At 41.4% G+C, this 21,232-nt stretch overlaps 1 protein-coding gene across 1 annotated transcript in view; it reads right to left on the bottom strand.

Annotated features, from left to right (window-relative positions):
* Positions 1-21,232, bottom strand: part of fndc3ba (fibronectin type III domain containing 3Ba) — a 98,865-nt gene that overhangs the window by 66,089 nt on the left and 11,544 nt on the right. Inside the window, exons 2-3 of the mRNA XM_044166122.1 lie at positions 7,920-8,065; positions 4,971-5,046 (exon numbers count right to left, since the gene is read on the bottom strand). Of these exons, the coding sequence (XP_044022057.1) occupies positions 4,971-5,046; positions 7,920-8,036 (193 nt within the window). The 5' untranslated portion in view covers positions 8,037-8,065. The remainder of the gene's footprint in view (positions 1-4,970; positions 5,047-7,919; positions 8,066-21,232) is intronic.

The following is a 21,232-nucleotide window of genomic DNA, read 5'->3' as shown; positions in this document are numbered from 1 at the left end:
CACATTTTGCACACACTTTTGTTGTACATTTGGGATGAAGAATATAATACTTTCTTTAAATTTTACAAAATAATGGATCATAAACTTAAACTTAAAACCTAAAATATGTTCATTTCAATACACATACTGTAAATCCTAAAAGCTGCCAGGTCAACGGGAATACAGACATCAGCCAATGTCTTCCACTTGCACAGTAATTTTCAATCCTGTTCAGTTTGATTGTCACACTGTCCCAACAGGTGGGACTTGCATTTTAAAGCAGGTTTCCAAAATAACCACCTCTGGTTACAAGAAGCAATGGCACTGTATGAAACAGTACTCTAAATTAAGCCCTTCTGAGAAAAGTGTATTTGTGTCTTCTCCCCCAAATTGTTTAGATCCATCTGGCTCGGTGTAAACACAGGCTGCAAGACTTTCCACCATATTTCTCTCAACCAGCTATTTCCATTTACATCAAAGGGCTCAGTGCGTAGAAGTGCACACTCCAGCAGAGGAGAAAGAGAACCTAAGCGTGCTTGTGTAGTGATGCAGTGAAACCAGCAAGAGGACTATCAGCATCATCCATCCAACTGAGACAAACACCGAGGCAGGGAGAAACTGAGACAAACCAAGTGAGACAAAAATAGAGAAAGGGACAGAGAGGCTGAATGAGAGATGGAGGCTGAGAGAAATGGACAGAAATGCTTATGAGGAGAGACAGGGTACATCTCAGTTCCCTTTATCATCTCCTCATTTTCCTTGCTCACTTAGTTCCTCCCATTTAAGAAACAAGAAAGAAATGCAATGAGGTGGGAATCAAGGAAACACGAATCATTTGAACTGACGTCAGTTATTGATCAGACGCTAAATGTTCATGATTTGCATTTGCATTTATCAATTTGTTTTCACTAAATCCATTATTTAATAATCCCAGATTATGATGATTCCTCAGAATGTGCAGAAACAATTGAGTAGCCTAGCCATTTTGTAGAAAATGAAAACAGTCCACATTACAACTCTAGTCACTTCTGGCTATCACAGAATGGAAATGATACCAACAGACACAAGCAAATTCTGTAAAGACAGTAAAAAGAAAACCTATAATCAGCACATGCCCAACTTTAGCTATTTGGTGAAAACAATACAATCTAAAAAAACTGGAATAATTTTCAACCTGAGTTGTTGACAACATTTGTCGATCCAAATCAGTATTTTGACAAAACTGCAGTGTTGTGGTGATGTGGTTTCAATGCAGCATCCAATTGCTAACGCATTTTCAATGGGGAGTATCTGTCTGATAAAAGACTTACGCCTAAGGTACTCTTGTGTATCCTCCATCTAAAATAATCTGAGCAGAAATAAGGTAAGTGGAATGTCCTTAATGACAGCGGGCCTGAACGATTTCAGGAGCGTGGAGATATGAAATAACCAAATTAGATGGACCCACAGGGAGAGAGAGTAACAATGAGGGAGAGAAAACAAACACACACATCTGCTGGTAAAACACAAAACAGACCATGACATGATTTACACTCTGCTTTGTCCAGAGTATATACATGCAAAGAAACATGTGCACACAGCTGGTGCAGAGACCACATCACTGAGGTCACACTGGCAGTGTCCACCATAACCATTGCTTGTCAGAAAAACAGCCTGGGCTAACAGGACTGCAGGAGAGAATAGGACTACATTGGTTGCATTACATATAAAAATCAAACCAATCAACTGTTGACTATCCTTAATCTCAACCAAGGCCACCACCCATGCCTCATGAAGTCACATCCTCCCTGGCAGGGCACAGCTTCCTGATCTTCATCCCCTGGCCTCATCATCCCTCATAAAAGTCCAACAAAGAGCAAACAACACAGTAAACCAACACAGCCTTGTAAAACACACATAGACACACACACACACACACACACACACACACACACACACACACACACACGTATTAACGCACTCACATTCCATAGCAGGGTGCTCTAACACACCCTCTAGAGTCTTGTCCTTTGATGTGAGTGTGGGAAAGCTCAGGGGAATGGTCTTAGTGGGGGAGGGAGAGAGAAAGGGAGAGGGGGGGATTGAGAGGGGGAGGGGAAAGGAGGGAGAAGAGTGTATACATGAGAGCAACACGGTGAGACGGTGAGAGACAGACTGGTAGTGGGGGTGGTGGGGTCAGTTGAAGCTGATCCCCAGAGCACCGAGAGGTCAGTCTGTTTAAACAGGGGATGGTGACAAGTACACACACAGTACATGCTAATTAACGGATTGATACAGGAAAGGATTTTAGATTCAGATACACTGATTCACTGCTACAAAAAGTGGCACAAAGAAACGCCCATAAAGTCGTTGAAGCAAAATAACGACAGACTCAGGAAGAAAGGAGCAAATAAGAGAGAGCAGGTAAAGCCTATTACTGACATAACTGACAGAACTACTGAAAATATCTGAAAAACCTTTAACCTATATTTCAGAACAAGCATGAATTATTTGAATGTGCTCAGTGCAGTTCTAAAGGGATTTTATGTGGCCTGAGGATATGGAATTTGTTGAGCATAATAAAATTCTATGTAAACTTTCAGTCCAAATAAAAAAAGCATAATTCAGCCAGTAGCATTTAGCGGTGGTGTGGCTAATGAGCAGTGCTTAACATCAATCCAACAAATACTCATCTCTTTGCTGCTCCAGGTTTCCTTTAAGGTAGAGGCGTACAAATGAGGAGGAGAGGAAAAGAAGGAAAGAGTAGGGAGGCGGGAGAAAAAGAAGTCGAGAGGATTAAGAGGGAGAGAGGGAAGTGAAAAGAGGAGAAGGAAGGCTGAAGGTTTATATGAAAGAATCTCTTTTGGCTGCTGTGTCGACGTCTCCCGGCTGGTTCTGCCTTGGCAGAGCATCTGTGTCTGTGTGTGTACGTGTACGCATGTTTGCATGCATGCACCGCAGTGCAGCAGCTAAACAGAGGTTACTTTATATAAAAGCTGGTTCCTGGTTGTGCCCTGACGTCCCTGTAATCTCACTCTCTGTCACACACACTTGCACATAAGTACGGCAAAGCGCAAACACACACGCAGGCACACAAGTACACAAGCATGCGCAAACCCGGAGCTCTGAGGTCTCAGTAATCACACCAAGTCTCTGTCTAAAGACCGAGTCAGTTCGCCTTCAAAACACACTGCCACACTCCACCTCTCATTAAACCCAGTGACCTCCTCCAGAGAGAGACAGAGAGAGAGCGAGCGCGAGTTTGTGTGTGTGTGTGTGTGTGTGTGGCCCTCCACATTAATAATATGTGCATTCAAACATGAACCCAAGCCCTCAGCCACCCGCCCAATTAACTATCTTTGACTGTAGTAAAAGGCACCAAAAAAAGCACAGATACACACTATGCCTTCACTGCTAAATTTTGCATGCAAGTGCACATATGCACCCACGCAAACAAACGGACAACCGCCAGACCCCAACTACGTCAATACTGTGTCTTTTTGCAAATCAGGATCTGGTATCCCATTCATCTATTCACCATACACAGTAAACCATTCTTTCATCCATCTTTTGTCCATCTTTCCACAAGTCACTGATCCATATCTATAAATTTCTTTGCCAACTGTATCTGCACATCTTTGCAGCCGTCCATCCTATCATGGACTGTTTCTATCTGGCATTATCTGTGCCTCTACGGTCTGCCTGGGTCGATCCCTCTGATTTCAGGGAAAAATTGAATTACACGGCGGGTGGAGAAAAGGAGGCGGGCTGTAATTAGTTACAACATAGAGTATGGCGTGGTGGTGGGGGTTTTTCCAGGGGGGAATCAGTATCGGAGCCAAAACTGCCTGCACTCAAAGAAAACCTTCACACAGAGGGCAAAGAAAGAGTGAGAGAAGAAGCAAGACACAGACAGAGGGAGAGAGATTGAGAAGAAAACAAAGGCACCCTTTCAAAGTTTCAGAGTAACAGCTTACTCTGCTGACATCATCAAAGTGAGACGCGAGTCCACAAGAGTTGGGGAATTCCAGTGTTACTGCCACCTCCTTCCTTCTTTAAGAGCCTCTAAATGGCTTACGTTTCCAGTCTTTTCATGTACTGATATCAGATGCAGCCAGAGACTGAGACCATGGCTGTCCACTCTGCCCCAATCTGTCACTGACTATGCTTTCAACTAGTCTTTTTCATCTGAAGATAACATGCTTAGTTGCAAGCATTTCCCCCCTCACTTCCCTTCTACTCCTCCTTACTGCTACATTATTGACTGCACTACTAAAACACTAGAATTAAGAACTATTCTGGAGTTTCTGCATGTTTTACACCAATGTCAGTCAAACACTCTTAACATTACTGCTGACAATTTTCAAAAACATTATTTTGTACTTTTTTTTGTAATTTTTTGAAAGGACAACATTGGTGTAGAGACTTAAAACTCACTTGAGATAGGTAATTAACCAGAGTGATCATAATTTCTGATTTTAAAGTCACATTACTGCTGTATGGTAATGCAGTTGAAAGCATGGACTGATATGATGCATTCATGTGCTGGTGGGAAGTTACAACATCCTAGGTTTGAGAGCCAGCTCCTCAACTTTGCATCCTTATGGCAATGTTGTTGAAAAATGAGACCCAGTAATGATGATGGATGTCAGTAAAAGGATAATTTGGTAGTTTCTTGGATTAAAAATGTTGTTTTTCCAATCTCTACAATAGCAAATTAATACACCATTGTGAGAAGAATCCATGCTTTAATCTGTATCACTGCACAATAAAGAAAAACTAGCATGACAATACCTGTGTAGGTTCCCTATGTTAAGCTTTATTTTTGATAGATATTGTTCAAAACTAAATAGTGAAATCAGTTCTTGTGAAATCATTAAATGTTCAACCCGCAGACATCATGTTTGTACAACATGTGCAGCCAGCATATAATTAAAGTGATGGGAAATACTGGGTCTCAAAGTGACATCAAGCCATCATATGATAATGTAATAATGTGTGATGGGACTGACCCTGGATGCATTGCAGTGAGCCGTCCTCTGCCCGGATGGTAAACGTCTCCCCCGGGTTCACTTGCACCAGGATCACCTATACAAACACACACACACAAATCCCACAGTTAGAAAGGACAGATCAGATTAATTGAGGAAAATCAGATGGCCATAAGGATAAACACTGTCACACATGCCATAAACATGCATCCATCTTCATCAGTAACTAAACAGGACAGACTCTCTGCTGGGCAGCCAATAGGCTTGCAGAGGTGACATAACACACAATAACCATCGGATCCCAGAGTTCACACACATATGAATGAGATAAGCTAATGGTGAGACAATACTGCTGTCTCACACACCCTGATTCGAGAGAAGCCTTTCTTAACCACATTGACTAAAACCAGTGCATGCAAATATTACACACAGAGGGGTGCATATATCACAATTAAACATACAGACAGGTGGCACACACAATTGAAGCCAACATATGTGGCACTGTTTTGATTTCCAAGTGTTTCTGCTGAATATGCCAGAAGGGAGTATGCATGGACCTTACCGTCATATTCTCCGCATACAGATTGTTGAGAGTGTACACATGGCTGTAGACATGAAACAGGTGACCCTCCATTACACACAAATGTATTCACGCACACATGCATGCACTCACAAGCACAGCCCTGTCTATGCTCTACAGGTGTGCCGTCGTAAAATCCTCATATCTTGCGTTCCTCCTGTAGTGTCTGCATGCTCTCCCATCTCAGCGCTAACCTGCTCCTCTTCCTCAGACACACACACACACTTCCTGTTCTGTCTGCTGCAGCGGCTGCTGTTGCTATGGGAACCCCAGCATAGTGCAGGACGACCCATGTTTCCCAAGAACTGAGAAAACCCCCATATCAGACCATGTGGGTGGGTGTCTGTGGAGTGAGTATGTATATGAATGTGTTTTACACAAGCCAAGATCATAGTACGTGTAAAATAGTCATTTGATAGAATGATTGATCACTAAGGCTGCAATGATCCAGTCAGCTAATGGTTTGATACAAAAATGTTTAAATGTTTAATATTAAGTTAGAATAACTACAAACTGTGACAAAAGAATGTTTCTTATCCATAAAATCCAAAACTGTTTTTAAGTTTAACCACTAGATTTAAGTGCGAAATGCACTTACAGCAAATCCTTATGTGCATAAAACAATAAATACAGCTGATGCCTAGATGTCTTCATTCATGTATAAACAAGAATGTTTTGTAAACTCACATAAAGAGCAAAAATCTGACTTTGGCTGGACCAACATTCTCCAAATACCTTTTATGGCTATGCTACAAACATTTATTTAAGCCCTTTCTTAGAAACCGATTTCTTTTTCAAATTTAGTCAACATTTTCAGGCAGCAGTTAAGAGCTGTTACAGTTTATAGAGAGCCAAACTAAAACCGGATCATCCAAGTTCTGTTCCAGAAGTAAAAACCCCTAACTCAAAATCACATTGACATTTTAAAATTATGCAAATTAGTATAAATCCAGGCATGCAGTTCACTCCATTTGTCTACAAATGGATCATAATAAAAAAAACATTGCAATATGATTATTTCTGTTTTAGTAGCCTTTAACACTCCTATTGGCAACATTGTTGTGCTTTATTATGTTGTAGGGGAGGACCTTTTTTTTTAGGGTTCAAATTCTAATATCAAATGCTGTAAGGATATACTCGTTTAGTATATGGATAGTAAACCCCAGGAACACTTTCACTTTTTCAGAAAGGAAAATGAAATAAACCCTCAATGAGAAATTCCATTGAGTTACAGTTACAGCTATCCTAGATGTGATGGTAGCACTTTGGCTCTTAATAAGATTTTCTCCATAATGTATATCGCATTTCTTTAAACACTAAATATTGTAGAATGATATACTGTTGCACCCTAACAATGTATCTGATCTCTTTGCTTTACTTTGTGCCAAAGGAACACACAGACACAGATAAACACACACATGAACAGGTGTAGGCAGGTAGACACAGATAGATAGACAGGCAAGCAGACAAACACAAACACAGAAGTATGTGCTCAGACTCAACACAGACACTTGTGTGCCCACACAGACACTGAAAGGGTAAAAGAAACACACACAGTATAAAACAGACCAAGAAACAAACAAATACACACAAACATGGACAAACACGCAGGCACAGTCAAATCTATATAATCATCGGTCTAGATCCCTGATTCTACACTGGGAACCAAGTATAAACTGCAGGGTGTTACAATAAAAAAACTCCCTAACTGCTGTGTGTTACAGCCAAAACCCTCCCTAACTGTTATGTGTCGCAGCCAAAACACTCCCACCATGCTTCCTCTGGGCTATGAGGGAACAGGCCGGGGACGACATATAAACATCATCATCATCTCTCATCTACCAAAAGCACACAGTGTAAAAATGTATCTGTGACAAGAGAATTAGACCCAAGTCAATTAACTGTGATGTTTTTAATTATGTTTATCGCTTCCTTTCGTCTGTGCAGAGCTTGGGTGGGGCTTTGTACTTTGAAGGTGAGCCAGCTGGCTCTGCAGCTTCTGATAAGATGAAGCTGAATCCTTTTCCAAAGTGATTTAAGCTAAGGCCTGGGATCCATCAGTGGAGCCAGTCAACCAGTTATATGCAAATGTGTAAAAAAAATTCTCTAGGATTGAATGATGCAAGTGTATGTGCCTGTAAGCCCCTGTGTTTATTCTTGGACCTGTTATATGACTAATGGTTTACTGTAACAGCTGTTCATTACCTGTGGCAACAACCCTGGAGCCATGTGATGAAATGACAACAAAATGAAGCGCTTGCGTGACTGATGTGTTGTTTTGCATGCATCTGGTTGGTGTGTATGTATGGCAACATAGGAATGTTGAAAGAAGCATGTTCACTCTGCAAGGATAACTGAATGCAAACGACAGACACGTGTGTGTATGTTACCTGCTGCGCTGCGTCACCGTTAACCATGTGAGGCATGAGAGGGACTTCCCCGTTCAGGAGGGGGGGCGGAGCCAAGTCCAGTGGAATCTGGTCTGTCATCATCATTGTGACGTACATTCATGGAGAAATTCACTGAACTGCCCTACCTGGGAGAGAGAGAGAGCGAGAGAGAGAGAGAGAGAGAGAGAGAGAGGAACAGGGAAAGTCAGTGTTGTTCAGTTATACGCACACATACAGACTAAGAGACACATTTCCATTGTGTCATCAAGTGAAGTACACAATAAATGTTTGGAATGAAAAGTAAAAGATTGTACTGTACTTGTTTAAAGCAATCAAACAAGATTCCAGAGCATCAAAAAACAAAACAACAAAAAAAGGGGAAGAGTGACTTGTCAGTCTTTACTGTCTGCTACTGTTGGCCATATTTCAAACTTTATCCAAAGTGAAGGTATAAAATATGACTTTATGTGCAGAAGCAACAAAGAAAGACGAAACGTAATTTTTTAAAGAAATAGTTTGACTTTCTGGGAAATATGCTTATTTGCTTTCTTTCCAAGAGTTTGACGAGAAGATTGATACTATTCTCATATACTGTAAGTATGAAGCTGGACCCAACGGCCAGTTATCTTAGCTTAGCATAAAGACTGGAAGCAGGTGGAATCCGCTAGCCTGGCTCTGTCTGAAAGTAACAAAATCCACCTATCAACATCTCTAAAGCTCACATTGTATTTCGTTTGTTTAATCTGTACAAAAACTGAAATGTAAAAAGGCTAGCTGTTTCCACCTGCTTCCAGTTTTTATGCTAGGCTAAGCTAACTGGCTGTAGCTTCATATTTAACAGACAGATGTGAGAGTGGTATCAATTCTCTATCTAACTCTCAGCAAGCAAATAAGTGTATTTCCCAAAATGTGAAACTATTCCTTTAGCTGTTGTACAATAAAATGGTTATTTCATTGATTATGCCAAGCCTGCATTAGGCCAGCCTACCGGTATGTTTCCATCAGTGTTAATCGTGCAATTTCCTCATCGACAAAACAATTTTTCACTTCATGTGAGGGTGAAAACATTTCTGCATTGTTGAGGAACTTTGATTAAAATTTTCTGTTTCCATTGGGTTTACTATAGTCATGTGGTTTCCATCCCAATTTGGCTAAACATTGGGATAAAAAGCCAGATATATTTCTAATAAAAAAGGTGTACATGAAACATGACAGCTATACGTACACTAGAATAGTATACTAGAAAGAGTTGGAGAGAGCGAGTAATCCAAAGGGTTTATTCTAACAAAGGTGCACACAAGCAGAACAATGAGAGAGATAACTGAATAGAGGACATTACATTCTTCCAGTGTTTCTAACAGATTAACATTAGTACTTTCCTAATATGTTGTCTTTACCTCTTATACAGGCTGTATAAGAGGCAGGCATATGAGCCTTAATATAATACAACAAGTCATATCATGTCAATATGAAATAAAAAAAAGAGGCAGAGAAAAAAAGATGAGAGTGAGAGACTAATTCAAAGCACTTCAACATCAACAATTGTCTTGTAAAATACAGGAGGGATTATAGTGAGTATCCTGTTTGGAGGATTAATAGAAAAAGAAATATTGAATGAATAAAGTCTTAGTTTGATAGGTGAATAGGGATAACTGCACCTGCTGTTTTATAAACACAGCATACAGCATATTAGTATTCCATATAAACATGAAAACACATGGGAAGAATAGGATCTCTTCTGAGGGCTTTTTAGGACCAATTGTGTTAACGCTTGCATAATAAAACAGTAAAACCAAAAAGCATAACTGTGAAAAAAATAAAAACAATAACCAAGGTCATTCATCTTAAGTGGAAAATAACATGGCTTTACCGAACTGGCTATTGGGCAAGAATAAAAAAAATAAAATGGTCCGCTGTGCATGTTGCTGTGCATCATCAGAGTTTTAACCAAACTGAACTTTATCAGTCAAAATGTGCTTACACAAACACACAGCAAAAACGACAGAGATAACACACAACTCAACCAATGAAACTCCCATACACTTAGGTCACATATGCTGTCTCCTGGGGGAATACACACACACACACATATATACAGCAGTAACCAAAGAACCCTAGCCAAAATGTTCTGCAAAAGCTAACCTAGCTCACACACAAACACATACATATGCACACATATACAAATACACACAGATTCATTGCCAGAGGTAGATTGCCGAATGACGTAGGTGTTTCAATTCAACGCTGGTGAGTGATATCACTGCTAAAGAGCTATTGACTAATGGCTATAAACCACTATTAGCGCGCGCACACACACACAAACACACACACAGTATGCATCAGGGATTAGCTTTTAATATAAGTACAAGAAATCTATCTCTGATATCCATGTCTGACATACATACGCAGATAATATGCACATTTGCACACACACAAACACACACACACACACAGACACACACAGTGTTCCTCTGAAAACAGCTGTGTGTCATTGTGTGTCTTTTCTTTCAGCTGGTCATCTTCTAGCACTGACGAGGTCTTTGAAAGGGTTAGTAGATCACACAGCTGTGTGTGCTCATACTGTTGTAACACAAACACACTCACACATCACTCTCTGTGTCTGTTTTGCCTTTCTGACTATCTCTTCCTTTATTTCTTGATTTTGTTCTTCCTCTGTCTTAAACTCTTTCTCCATCTGAGCCCCGTTCCCAGCTCAGCCTGGCCATCCTGCCTTGAACACACACACACACACACACACACACACACACACACACACACACACAGAGTTGTGTCCAGGACACATCACAGACAGATGGTAACACCACTCTCAGCTCTGCCAGGAAAAAGAGAAGAGCGAGACAGAAGAAAGTAAAGAGGAAGAGAGAGGGAATAAGTAAATGAATGATCCGCTTATATGATAAATAGAGAGCAAATGAAGAGTATTCTTTTTTAAAGTGTCAGTTCACAACAAATTACAAATTGTCACCTACCTCTAGTGGTATCTAGCAGATAGTTTTCTACTATGCTTACAGCGTTGAAATATTTCATTAGAACATCATTAGAACAACATCTTCAGAATCAGTGTCCCATTACTCTAATAATATAATCCACAGATATCACTGTCAACAGTTTACACTGGAACTGAGAAAAAGTCTCCATGAAGGCAAAAATCACTGCAATAGATATCTCAGAACCTCAGTAGAAGTTTTTGGGTGGGGGTAAACCTACCCTTTAGAGAAACAGTTTGACATTTTGGGAAATGCACTCTGCTTTCTTGCTGATATTTAGATGAGATGCCACTCTTATGATTATCTCAGCTTAGCATAAAGACTGAAAAAAGGGGGAGACAGCTAGCCTGGCTCTGTCCAAAGATAACAAAATCTGCCTACCACCTCTAAAGCTCACTAATTAACAGATTATATCTTGTTTGTTTAATATGTACAAAAAACAAAGTGTAAAAACGATAAGATACGCAGTTTTAGGGGGGTTATGTGTTGAACTACTTCTGCTGTTTCCCCCTGATTTCAGTCTTTATGCTAAGATAACCCTCTACTGGCTGTAGCTTTATATTTACCGGACAAATATGAATATCGATCTGCTCATCTAACTCTTAAATAAACATAATTCCCAAAATGTCAAACTATTCTAGCAATTATAGGCCAGTCTAGTAGATAAACACATATGTGTTGTGTTCAGGTTACTAATGTCTTGTTATATAATGTCTTGGCATTGGCATCCTCTAAATTTAAGCACTTAACCTTTCATTGCAATTTGGAACAACTGATTTGTGAAATTGTACAGTGCAGAAGCAACTTTAAGAAAAAACTCATTATCCGTTTTTCTACAGACATCTGATTTTGTAACTATTTGCCTTGGAGGCTCAGTTAGGATGGAAGTTAAATGTAGGGAAAATATAGACAGACTTTTTGTTTTGCAGCTGTTCTTTGTGGTGTGTTGCACATGTTTCCTACAGGATTTAATGCCCATATCTGGACATTTAATGTATCAATGAATGAATGACCTTTGTTTTCCAGTGGAATCATTACCAGATGGATGCTGCTGTTGATAGCTTCAGACATCACCATGCGCGCACACACACACACACACACACACACACACACACAGTGGTTTCCGTTCCCCTGTGGAATGTGGGAGGAATAAGGTGTCGATTCCCAGTAGGGATAAAATGTTAAATTGAAAAATTCCATGTTCAGAAAACAATCACCCACTTGTCCAGGTGGTGTATGAATGAATGTGTGTTGTTTTGTGTGTGTGTGTGTGTGTGTGTGAAAAAACACAAGTGTGCGCATGTGTGTGCATGTATACATGTCTGTGTCATTAGACAAAAAGCCCTGTGTAAGCATGGAAACTGCCTCTTTAACATAAAAGATGCATAGAGTAACACACACCGAGATGTAACACACACATTCACACACACAGAAGCCCAAGATATTCAGGGGCAGCTCTGACCTCATAACAAGACGGTCATTACTCATACAGCCATTCATCATTCACACACACGCCCAATGACTCCAGTTTGTCCATCCTGATGAAGCATACTGGATATTCACAACCACCTAACAGACTGTCTGACTTACTTCCAGTCAACTGCTTCACACCTCTCTCTCCCTACCACCAACCTCTAAACAGCCAAAACCTCTTGAGACTGGTATTCCTTGCTCCGATGAAATTTGGTCTGGGAAACTAGTCTTGAATTTTTCATATTTAGCAAAAATAAAATCATATTAACTAAGCAACACTCACACATATACAATTCAAATGATCTTACGTACTCTTACCAGCTTGTACTTCTCTTTTTCTGCAAATGAATGACTTATTCATAAAAACAAAAACTGATCACATGTCCCCACTTATTCTTCTACCTCAAACCGCAGAGATTTTGTTTATGACGTAAAGAAAATAAAACACTGACAGCAAGCAGGTTCTACCAGCACAGTGAAAGAAGCCACAGCTAACATTAGCTGACTGGCCACAGTATGTATTACTTTACTCTACACAAGTTGACTGCTGCTTTTTACTTCTTGCAGCTGAGGAGATCAAAGTCATTCGTGTCCTGGTATTTGTCATGCAGTGTAATGGTGAATCAACACATCAGCATGTCTGACTCTCTTAGTTTGTATTTTTCCTCTCCTGTTAATGACAGCAGAGAGAAACTTTGTCAGTTCTCTTATAGTAAAAACGTTTTAAAAAAGGTTGTTTTAAACATGTTTAAAGGGTTAAAATGAACTTAATTTGAGCTCAAATATGTAGAATAACAGTTCTTTTTAGAAAACTTGTCTAATGCTAATTTAAAGCCTATGTTCATTACTTGGTCATACATATTAACATTTTAGTTTGCCGTTAGGGCAGAGAGGGCTGTTTGTAACATTATTCCAACTCCTCTTGACTTTCTGCACACTAATATATGAGCAAGAATCATAACAGGCTATTGGTTGTTGTGTTTTCACAAATTTTCAACACAATTCAGCTCCAATTATCAGTCTGATAAACTTGTCGATAACTTTGCTCCTGTGTAATCCACAGTACACTGGTGGATGTCACTACCAGTATAAACTGATTCATTCTCAAATTTGCAAACGATTTAGCTTTTTCTAGTCTTTTTAGAGGAGGATGATACATGGTTCACACATGACTGATGTGACAAGTCCTTAGAAGTGAATGTGTCACAAAAAGACATAAACATCGATTTCAGATGTAATCCTGCTGTGCGCCAGAGCACTATTATCAAGGTATGGAAATCTATAAATGTCTAGAAACTCGGACAGAAAACAAGATGAACTTTGAGAGTCACACATCTAATCCGCAAGAAGAGTCAATAACAGCTATTTTACGTCTGAGGAATGTGTCTCTCTGAGTTCCAAACAAGCAAGATAGTGCTTTTATATCAATGTTGCATACTGTAGGGTGTCTGAAGCCTTTCTTTGTCTGGTAGAAAGGTAAACATGGTATGAAAAAAAATCTTTCTCCAAATGTGGTATATTTGATTGCAAATTCATGGTAATTGCATGGTTGTATCAACTGCTCACTTCTGTCTTTGTCTGGTGTTGTGTTAGTATTTGGAGTAACAGAAGATTAATATGCTGTCGCAGAACTATGCATGTGTTGACATCAAACCGACATACACAAACACACTGATATGCAGAACAGAGAAACATATTATGTCAGAGCATTACATCACGGCTCCATGAGAAGCTTGACCGTGGCGTTTTGGTCAACTGTGATAAGTACACCAAAAGGAACCACTGTTTCCTGCCCTGTACTGTTGTTACAGTTTAGCAAAGAAACCATAACCAGCTACACACTGTACTAATATCCACTAACAGAGAGAAAGACTTTTATGCAGCACACCAACTTTTCCAGGAACTTCGGAATTTTTTCAGGAACTTAAAGCTGGTTCTGATTTTGGTTTCTACCACAAAAAAAAACTGCCCTGCAACCAAGGTACTAGTTTTCATTGGGCTGCAATATACTGGGGTGGAGTTTGGACTACTGAACTTTGCTGACTGCTCATACACAAGCTTTGCAAGAATCTTACATAACCGCCATTTTTAAATACCAGCAACCATGTTATTTAAAAAAAATAGGAGCAAGAAGGTATAAAAAAACTGCTGCTGTTGTGATCCCTCATACTATTGACTGTCTTGTTGTGTGCTGAACCTAACAATTTCTCCTATTTTGGCCAATATTCACAGTTCCTGAGGTGCAGCGGGAAAGCAAACACAAGAGCAAATTTCTGTAAATTCCCAAAAATTGTTAATCTAGTTTCTGGAGTTTCTGACAAAGAGGTTAAATAGAGAGAATGAAAGAAGACAGAGGAAAGAGAAAGACAGGAGATTCGCGAGGTACAGACAGGAGGAGAGAAAGCAGCTAGAAAAACAAAAAGACAGAAGAGAAACATACATATTCACACCAATAGTTCGATTCTAAAGGTATGGCAGGTTTAACCAATGCTGTCAGTCTGAATATGTCAACATGCATCATTTGACCCGGCTTTGTGACCTGGGCCAGCAACTTCCTAATTTCAACGTTTCAATCAGGGATGGGAATTTTATTTAAGGTTAATTTGAGCTAACAAAAAAGAGAAACAAGAGATAGCAAGAGGGAGAGTTGAAACTGAACTTTATGTGGTACTTAGGTAATGTTATTCTCTGTGATTCTGTGGTTTAACAGTAATAAGTATGGAAATACATTTGCAGACTGAATCTCTGTGACGATCAGAGATTAACCCAGGACAATAGTCTCATATGTCAAACACAGGCTGAATGCACTTAGTAGACACTCATCATACATACATTTCCTGTATTAACAGAGTATACAATGACACTGGTATAAGCTTTAAAAAAACACTGGTGCACCTGATTTGTAATGTGCATGTAAATGTAGTGATACAGAAGGAGAGAGACAACAGAGACAGAAAGAGAGATGTAAGAGTTGGTATCCTTTTCCTCATCCTGGGTGTGTTAAGCAGTGAGGAATGCTCTCAGGTGTCAGTGCTCAGAACTGAATGACTATCTATTCACTGCAGTACACACACACACGCACACACGCGCGCACACGCACACGCACGCAAACACGGTATATGCCAAACACAACTGGGATTGCTCCAAGTCTTTTGAAACCCATCTTATCAACTGTGCTGGCATTTAATACACACACATTGATATGTGTGCGTGTGTGTGTGTGTTTGTGTTTGGAGAAAGGGGGGTAGCTTCTAAATATGGTGGGAAACTGCCACCAACACCACTCCCATTCAACCCCAGCTCCTTTTACAAAAGGTATTCAGACTAGGAGGGACCTGCTCCCTCATTCTCACTCACCCTCTTTCTAACACACAAACACACACACACACACACACACACACACACAGATGGAGAGAGTACCTTTTTACCAGAGAGAGAGAGGTTGAGTGGAGAAGGGGAGATGTAGAAAAAAGGAGGGAGGGGGAGGGGGGAGGGAAGAGGGAAAGAAGGGTGGAGAGGAAGGCAAAGAGGAATGCTATGCTTGTGCTTACTCTGAGGGGAGCGTGAACACACACACACACACACACACACACACACACATTTGGGAAAGACAGAGAGGGGATTTATAAAAGATGGAACCTCTTCGGGTTCCCACGTCGGCTGGCAGCTTTCTGCACATATGCAGTCGGTGTGTGTGTGTGTGTGTGTGTGTGTGTGTGTGTGTGTGTGTGTGTGTGTGTGTGTGTGTGAGAGTGTGTGTGTGTGAGAGAGAGTGAGAGGGGGGGGGGTGCATTGAGAGGCTGAAAGAGAGGGACAGAGGTAAAGTGTTTGAAACAAAATTCAGAGCTTCGGCTTGCTCTTCAATTTGCCTTCATGAATTTGACTTGCATATGTGTGCGCATACATTTGTGCAGTGCCTTTATGTGTGTACGCCACTGTGTGTGTGTGTGTGTGTCTATGGTTGAAGTCCTCCTGCCCTGTAATTGCGGTAATGATATGTCATCCACGAAGAAGAACTCGGAACGGGAGAAGTGGAATGCAATGGACACATACGAGCGCACACACACGTACCACTTGCAAGCCATGTATGAACAAGCTCCTCTCTAAACTGCCTGAACTGAGGTCTTTAGAGCGCCCCCCCTCCCCCAAAGCCTCAACCAACTAGCTGCTGCTTATGGCTTTCAGTTCACTTTTAACTTCTTCTAAAATCTTAATCAGGCCATTTTCCCTCAATGCCACATCATATGTAGAGGTTGGTGTCTTTTCCCTACAGTATCAATCAATCATATCATCATTCCTGGATAAAACACTGGTCTCCTTAACAACTCAATCCCTCCAGAATCAGAATCAGAAATACTTTATTGATCCCCGAGGGAAAACTCTTTTGTTACAGCAGCTCACTATCACGTCAGTGCACACAGGAATAGAAGTACTAAGCAAAAAATATAATACACTATAATACAGGTAAGATAAATTAAGTGCCAAGTGGGTATAAGCATAAAATTAAAATAAGTGTAAAGTACAATATAGGGTAAAAGAAGGGTAAAAGAAAGTACCAAGTAAATTTGTTCACTTGAAGGTATCATTGCTTAAATTTTCAAAATACCTGTTATTATGAAAGTTTATTTGTGCCTTTAGCTGGCACTCTTGTCAAGGGAAACCTACAATGACCTAGCAGTTCAATGTTCATTGCCTTACTCAAGGACACTTCGATCTCTTTCATCACTAGGCAAACCTTCCAAGCAGGGAGTATCTGCATAGGATGAACACATCAGTGAAAACACAATATACAACATAGAAACCAACTGAAAATTCCCCCAAACAGTCTGGAATTCAAACTAGCCTTTTTTCTCCAAACTCTGGCTACTGCTATCCTTATCACAACAATGTTGCAGTTTTGGAAGTTTTGTCATTGCCACGTTCCACATTCACTGCATGAACCATCATTTCTCCACTTTTACAGAATGCAAATGAGTCTCCAAGGTTATACTGTGGACGGTTGCCTGCATCTTGTACATAACTCAAGGCAGATGAGGAGCTATTAACAATCAGGACCTAATGCTAGGACATGCAGTAACACCCGTAATCTTGATGTCAGTGTCTGATGAAATCTCGAACTGTCATGCTGCATTTAATTGATCCCAGATTAGGTGGCATAAAAACATGGATTACTCCTTTCATAGAACTATGTTTTCTCTTTCTACCCCCACACACACACACACACACACACACACAAACACACACACACCCCCATTTAGTTTTTTCCCTGTTTCCTCTAAATGCCAGGCATTCTGCAGATCATTGTGTGCAGCCGGAGCACCAACAAGTCCGGACTCAGCCTAGTAAAGACTCAGCACCCCCAATCCATCCATCCCTCCATCCCTCCTCCACACACACACACAAAATGAGCACCCTGGGCAATGCCTTTCTCCCCTGTCATCCTCCCATCTACCCACCCATCTCAATCCTCTCCAATCAGGCCTGGTTTCCAGGAACACAGGCCAGAAACAGATGACCCAGTGACTTTAAGTGAGTCTTCGCTCTGCCTCTCCCTCACTCTCCCCCTCTCTCCTACTGAACCTCAAAACATAGAAACAACAGAATGCTCTTGTACACGCTGAAAAAAAAACTCTTAACAGCTTTGATCAGCTTGTTTCCACACTAAAAATTGTATCGACATTCAATGTTTTCCGGGTTCCACATAAGTAGCTCAGCCAACAAGTCCAGGATCTGACTCTATTGCCATCCACTTCCTGGAAAGACCCAGCCTTCCTCACATTCCACTACCCTGTCAAAACACAGCTCCCCTCTCCCACTGGCTGACGGGAAGCGATCGGCTCCCTATTATAGGCTGTTGCCGGGGCAGTGGGCGGGAGGAAGTAAAAGCGGAACTCAAAGAAGCAGCGGTCCATTCCCAGGGAGAGACTACAGTTACATAACTGTGCACGCGTGTGCGCACACACACACACACACACACACACACACACACACACACACACACAGACATACAGGATCAAGACAACACCCTCAACACACAGCAGAACACAAAACAGGGTCAGAGAGAAACAAAGGTGAAGAGACAGTAGAGGGAGTGCAGAGAAAGAAAAGGAGACAGAGTAAAGAAGTTGAGAAAGGGGGAGGAGGAGAAGAAGGGAGGGGTAGTTGAGGCATCAGTTTTCCTTGTGAACAAAATGAAGAGGAAATGGCTATTTTACACTCAGGTCAGGAGCTGTGGAAGAGCAGTTCCAGTGTGTGAGTGAGACAGAGAGAGAAAGGTTAATTGGTGTATAGTGGAAGATCACCTGCAACAAACCCTAAGCGGAAGAGCAGTGGACCGAATAGAAAAACTGTGCCAAGAATAAAGTACACCTACACACACACACACACACACACACACACACACACACACACACGTGACTGACACAGCCCTGTAGTTTTGTCAAAAACAAAGCTTGGTGTTATTAAATCAATATTATCTGCTGCCTGTCTGCACAGGGCGGAATTGACAGCAATCTGTTAACTGAGAGAAGGGCAGGGAGACAGGATGGAAAGAGGGGGAGGAGGAGGAGGAGGGAAACGAAAGAAGACAGGAGGAAAGGGGAAAGGAAAGAGGTGAAGGGAGAAAATGTGGAGGGGGGAACAAGGGGGCCGCACGTTGAGTGTGTGTGGAGAGAGAAATGTGTGGAATCCTAATTGTGTTTTTGCTCCAGAACAAACATTAGTCCTGCCTGTCATACCACAGACAGCAGGCAGTGAGTGCACATCTGTGTGTGTGTGTGTGTGTGTGTGTGTGTGTGTGTGTGTGTGTGTGTGTGAAAGAGAGAGAGGGAGAGATAAATGAATGAGTCGGCAAATAAAGAGTCAAGCTAAGAGAGTTTGAAACATGCTCTCCACTCTTTCCCTGGCTATTCATGAAGGCAGAGCGTTTACAAACCACTCTGTGTTGCACTGGGAGTTCTGTGTTAACTGTTAGCTTCACATTAGGACGGCACAGCTAGCTTTAGCAGATGTGTGCATCTGCCAGCGAGCCCTCCCTCCTGCAGCTGTACGGCTGTGGGCTGGCCATGTATGTGTGTGATTTTGTGTGTGTGTGGTTGGGCTGGGGGCCAGCAGGCAGCAAACCCACAGTAGAGGCCCTGACAGCCCAATGCTTGCCACGTAGCCACGTAGCAACGTAGCAGCAACGTAACTCCAGAGGAGAGAAAAGGAGATCTATGTTCTCTCTATGTCTCCAGTGTATGAGAAAAAGACGCAAGCAGAAGGGAGAAAATAATCAAGTGAAATAATGTGGGTCATTGTGTGGGAGTCAGAATATAAACAGAGGCAATGCAAACAGTCAAACGCACAGAGACAAAGTGACTTTGTGATAGCGTTTATCCCAGTCACAGACACTGACATTTCCACCAATTACATCAGCCAGGACCGCCAGACTCTCACTCTTTTCCTCCAACTGAGAGCTCTTTTGACTTACAGATGTTGGAGGCCTGGTTCCACAAACTGGTGACCACACACACACACACACACACAACAAAACAGTTTACAGACTGGCACAAACATAGACCCACCCTGCCCTAATCATCATTAGTAAAAGTGGTGTCATTGTCTTCATTACTTCCATAGCCTCATCAATGTCTGTAACATCTTTGCCGTCCTCATGACTGGTACTATTAACATCTTCATTATTCCTGTCAATATGCCAGACTGCCTTAAGAAAATGCTGTATTTTGTTGGTGTTTGTTTGTGTTTAATACAGAGGAAGTGGCTATTCTCCCACAAGCACATGAACATGACTCACTCTTCTTCATGGCAGTGCTTCCAGATTTTTCTTCTCCTTTTGTCCTCCCCCTCTCTCTCTCATCCCTCCCTCCTTCCTCCTGCCCCACCACTACAGTTCAGCCCTCAGCTCCAGCGAGGCCGAGGGATGAGCGCTCTGCAGCCCAGAGAGGAGCACTGAGCTTGAGGAGCTCACAGCAACCCCTCCCTAACACCTTGGATCTCCAAGGCTCAGTCTGGCCACACACATGGAGTCTAGATTCATAAGCCAAGAGACTCAAGGCTGAGTTGGGCTGACTGGGGGGTAGGTAGTGTGACAGGCTGTGGAGATGCACACACAGCAAACAAACAGACAGCAACATAACACAGTTAAAAAACAATTACATTCAAGTGCGGAGTAGTTTGTAATCATGGTTTTAAACAGACCTACAGGCACTAATGTGTTGAGTTTTAGTGTTTGTTGCAAAATGTTCCAAGTGTGTGCGGCACAAAAACTAAAAGCAGTTTTCCCAAATTTAATGTTGGCACGCGGGACATCAAGCATCAATCAATCACTAGAATCAAATAATGACTGTGGGACCAGTTTAATAAGGAAGTGATATATACATTGATAACAAAAGGTAGAAAGACATATACAGAGCACAGAAAAACAGAAATACATAAGGAGAAAAGCTAGATAGTTATGTCTTCTTGTCACCATGGAGATATGAAGACAGAATGAACTCAACTCAGGTTCAAATACTCTCTTTGTCTGCTTTTTTCTCTTTCTCACATACACACATAAAATCGTAAAATGATGCACTCTGTGGGCTCTCAGGAGGCCTTACACATGCATCAGACATTCATTTACATCCCAAACATGACACTGTTATGCTAGCATGACATTACACAGCACTAGCTCAGCATTAGCTCCACATCCCCATTCATCTCTCCTCTATATGTCCTCACCCACCACCTCCTCTCAGTTTTTCCTTTATTGCTAGAAAATGCAGTTGGTTCCATGTAATACAGCCCTTTAGCGTAAATATAATGCTTTGCCCGCAGAGCTGGATCCTTTTT

The sequence above is a fragment of the Siniperca chuatsi genome, linkage group LG15 (genome assembly GCF_020085105.1).
Source record: "Siniperca chuatsi isolate FFG_IHB_CAS linkage group LG15, ASM2008510v1, whole genome shotgun sequence".
NCBI classification, from domain to species: Eukaryota; Metazoa; Chordata; class Actinopteri; order Centrarchiformes; family Sinipercidae; genus Siniperca; species Siniperca chuatsi.
The sequence above is the reverse complement of the archived record's forward strand: the minus strand, read 5'-3'. Positions and strand labels throughout refer to the sequence as shown.